General features: G+C 37.9%; 1 protein-coding gene across 2 annotated transcripts in view; it reads left to right on the top strand.

Moving 5' to 3' along the window:
• Gtsf1l (gametocyte specific factor 1-like) overlaps window positions 1–144 on the top strand; it is a 10214-nt gene extending 10070 nt beyond the window's left edge. For both annotated transcript variants that reach the window (XM_013032478.1, XM_013032477.1), the window contains exon 8: window positions 96–144. In XM_013032478.1, coding sequence (XP_012887932.1) covers window positions 96–109 — 14 coding nt within the window. In that variant the 3' untranslated portion in view covers window positions 110–144. The remainder of the gene's footprint in view (window positions 1–95) is intronic.
• The last annotated feature ends 4420 nt before the right edge of the window (window positions 145–4564 follow it).

Below are 4564 nucleotides of genomic sequence, written 5' to 3'. Positions count from 1 at the left end.
AGCCCCATGACCAAAAAAAAAAAAAACAAACAAACAAAAAAACAGAAACAAAAAGCACTCAAAATGACATTATTTCCAATCTCTTCTCCTCACAGATAAGAAAAACTGATGGAGAAGTTATGGATCAAAAAGCCAATAGGAATTTGTTTTTAAGTCACTATTAAACTTTACCGACGTCTTAATTATCAAACTTGACACTTCTATCACTGACATCTTAATATATTTTATTTAAATAAAGAATATTTTCCTATGACAACCATCAGCTTGTTTCTTATTTGCCCTTGTGTTCACATTCTCATTTGCTGACCAAAAGTCTAGAGGGCTTATTTGACTCTGTTATTAATAGAGGATATAAGTCTATGGCAATAATGCTGTTATTAAGTTCTTCATCTCCCAAACTTTTCTCATGTATTATATTCTAAGTCACTTATACAACCATCAGATCAATGTTCTTTAATAAATTCTCTTCTAGGGGTTGGGAAGGTATCTCAGCGGTAGTGTGCTTGCCTCCCATGCATGAAGCCCTAGGTTTGATTCCTCAGCACCACATAAACAGAAAAGGCCAGAAGTGGCACTGTAGCTCAAGTGGTAGAGAGCTAGCCTTGAGCTAAAGAGCTCAAGGACAGTGCCCAGGCCTAGAGCTCAAGCCCCACGACTGACCAAAAGCAACAACAATAAATTCTCTACTAGTTTTTCATACTCATCTGAGTTTGGAGCTTGGTTCTAAATGCACCTTTCTTAAAATCTTTAAAGTTAGTTCATCCTCCTCTCATTACACCTATTCTTTGACATCGTTCACTTTTTTTTATTTTTATTTATTTATTTATTTTTGCTTATGTGGTGCTGAGGAATCGAACCCAGGGCCTCAGGCATGCAAGGCAAGCGCTCTATCACTGAGCCACCTTCCCAGCCCTGACATCGTTCATTTTTAAATGTTACCCTTTGCCCTCCAACCATTCAAGTCCATGTTTTAGTATTGTTTTTATTTTCAATCCAACTCCTATTTTCACTAAAATCTTTCATGTCTTTTCACAGCAGTTAAATATAGACAATTTTCTCTAACATCAGTCATACCAAATCTTCATAAGGGAAGTCAGAATCACCATGTGGCTTTTTATTTCCTACACAACTAGCCTGGTGCTGTGCATCTCATATTCAAATACTTTGCATCTTTTTTTGAAACCATATTTCTCTATGTAACCTCAAACTTGCTATGAAGCCCAAACAGGCCTTGAATTTTTTTATTGTCCTGCCATGCCCCCCCACCACACACACACCTCCATTTCCATCACTTCCAGTTTACTTGTTGCTTAGGCTGAACCAAGACCCCATTGATTTAGTTAGCTAGCTACTTAGTTAATTGGTCATGGGGCTTGAACTCAAGGTCTGGGCACTATCCTTGACCTTTTTTGCTCAGGATTAGCGCTCTACTGCTTTGAGCCACAGCACCCTTCTTGTTTCAGCCTTTGAGCTGAAGAGCTGAGGGTCAGCACTCAGGCCAAGTTCAAGCCCCATGACTGACCAAAAAAAAAAAAGAAAGGAAAACCAAAATGACTTAACCAGATGAAAAATACTTCTTAAAAAGTAGATTGGGGGCTGGGAAGGTGGCTTAATGTAGAGTGCTTGCCTTGCATGCATGAGGCCCTGGGTTCAATTCCTCAACACCATATAAGCAGAAAAAGTCAGAAGTGGTGCTATGGCTCAAGTGGTAGAGTGCTAGCCTTGAGCTAAAACGCTGGGGGACAGTGCCCAGGCCCAGAGTTCAGGCTCACAACTAGCAAAAAAAAAAGTGGATTGGCAGCCAGGCGCTGGTAGCTCACGCCTATAATCCTAGCTACTCAGGAGGCTGAGATCTGAGGATCTCAATTCAAAGCCAGTCTAGGCAGCAAAGTCCATGAGACTCTTATCTCCAATAAACCACAAAAAAAAACAGAAGTGGTGCTGTAGCTCAAGTGGTAGAGTGCTAGCCTTGAGCTGAAATGCTCAAGGACAGAGCCCAGGCCCACAGTTCAAGCCCCACAACTAAAAAAAAATAGTGGACTGGAGGTGTGGCTCATATGGTAGAATGCCAGCTATGAGTAAGAAAAACTGAGCAAGAGTTCAAGATCCTGAGTTCAAGCCCCGGTACACACACACACACACACAAATAATAATTTGTATTTAATTTAAAAAGTAGAAATTGTTTCCTCAATAGGAAATGTACTCATTACCTTACTCATGTAACTGTACAGTATTTTTACAATAAAATACATAAAAAGTAGAAATTGTTTCAGGGGTAGGTAATGTTTCTTCAGCATAATATTACCCTTCTATCTTTCTAACAGTCTTCAGAAAGTTCTCATTTCCTTTCCTATCTCAAACCAATAGTGGCTCATAAAGAATGGCTTACAATTTACATGTTAGAAACCAACACCAGAAAAAATGTGAGATGCTATTTGATGCTGAATTCTTAGGAAATAACTACCTACAGCTCAGAGAAAAAAGAGCAGATTTATTAAGTACTATTTGTATATTGGTAACTCTTACAGGCAATGTGGATTACAGAATCATGAGACACATTTTCTGATACAGAATCTAAAATATAGACAAAATATCACTACTTTCATTCTCCTCACTCATCTTGTAATTTACGTTAGCTTTCTAGAGCTAGCTAAACATTGGCTATTCCTTGGCAAGCCCCCATTAGAAGCCTTTCTTTAAACATGTTTGTTCTCTTTTTTAACTTTATTAAGTAGTTGTACAAAGAGGTTATAATTCCCTAAGTCAGGATATGAGTACAATACATTTTGATCAATGTTACCCCATCCATCATTTTCCCCCTCCAATCCCTACCCTCATTACATAATTTAATTTTTATATAATGTACATTGAATTCTAGTTATAGCATTTGCACACTCTACCTCAATTCATGTGCCTACCATTACCCTCATCCCAAAAATAGGTTTCCATTTCTGGCCTCTGTGTGTGTGTGTGTGTGTGTGTGTGTGTGTGTGTGTGTGTGTGTGTGTGTGTGTGTGTGTATGTGCGTGTATGTGTGCCAGCCTTGGGGCTTGAACTTAGGTCCTTGTACTTTCACTTGGCTTTTCCCCTCAAGGCTGGAGCTCTACCACTTGAGTCACCAAAAAAATGCACTTTCCAACTAAGATTGTTTTTTTTCCTTCTCCCAAAGTACAGATGTGTCTTTTTACTCCTTAGTCCAAAGGCTTTATTTATAGCCTTTATTAATTCTAAAAATATAGTGTATAATTTAGGGATAAATGCTAGTCTGCACACAAATAGAACCAATAAGAATCAGATTCAACTTTGGGTATCAGCTAGCTCCTAGAATGACCCTTGTGTAAATTACTTTGTCTCATTGTTTCTTTCCTTTTTCAAATATGATGAACCTGGCTGGAAAATCAGTCTAAAAGAAAACACAGCAGGGATTTCAAATATGGCAGAAACTTTCTGGTCTGAAAAGGAATGAACAAAGCATTTAAGAATAAAAAGAACAGATGTGGGTGCATTTTTATTTCAAAATCAGCACTGAAAGACAGGTTTGGCTTTTATTGGTATGTTCACAAGCTTGTTCCCTGGTGCTAAATGGAACAGCGTTATCAATTGAGCATCCTGTCACCCTGACAAGGCATTACTAAAGGCAGTGAAGCTTGATTCTGTATTCTGGTTTAGGACCCACTCCCCACCCTCTCAAGCCTTTAGTTCTTTCTTCTTCATAAATGTCAATCTGCAGGTATCTTGAATGAAGAGTATTTATGGTCATAACAGCAGTGACCCAAAAAATGCCTGAAAAAATTACATTTTTGGTTCAAAACACTCTGGCCCCATTAACTGTGCATGAATGATATTGTGATCTATTCAGAAATTTAGGATTTCATGACAATTATTTGGAAGTATTTCCTCATAATCTGAAACTGACTTGCCAAAAACAGCAGCCTTTTCAAAACTGCTTTGTTCAAAACTTGTAGAGAAGCTTTCATTCTTAGCAATTTAACTCTGGGGGAAAAAGCACTTAATGGCTTGCTCCTCCCTCACATGAATCATCTAGGCCATCCAGGTGAAAGAATAGCTTTTAGAAATCCAAAACAGTGCCTAGGTCAGTGTTTCTTAGCATTGGCTGCATATTAAAATCATCTGTGTAGGTTTTTAAAAATAACTATGCCTAGCTATTTCTGATTAATTTGTCTGGATAGGAACTTGGCATAGAATGTCTCAATAGCTCCCCAGATGACTCTAATGTGCAGTCATGATTAAAAAAAAAAAAAACTGTCCCTCAACAAAAATGGCTTGAGTCCATCTTCCATCAACATCTATTTCTTTGGAACTAATAATTTATGTTTACAAACTACTCATGTAAAACATAGAATGTCTCGCTCCCAAGATCCTCTTCATGGAAGTTACATTCAAATATTACTATTAAGATAGGTTCTTTCAAGTCATACTTAGGTTCTAACCTACTGAAATGTGTCAGTGAATATGACACCTACTGAAATCTCAGTATTTCAGCACCCAGAATAACCTGCCAGACTGCCTCTAAGGTTTTGGATAATAAAAACTTTGTTATATC

Source organism: Dipodomys ordii, unplaced genomic scaffold (genome assembly GCF_000151885.1).
Source record: "Dipodomys ordii isolate 6190 unplaced genomic scaffold, Dord_2.0 Scaffold155, whole genome shotgun sequence".
Taxonomy (NCBI): Eukaryota; Metazoa; Chordata; class Mammalia; order Rodentia; family Heteromyidae; genus Dipodomys; species Dipodomys ordii.
The sequence above is the reverse complement of the archived record's forward strand: the minus strand, read 5'-3'. Positions and strand labels throughout refer to the sequence as shown.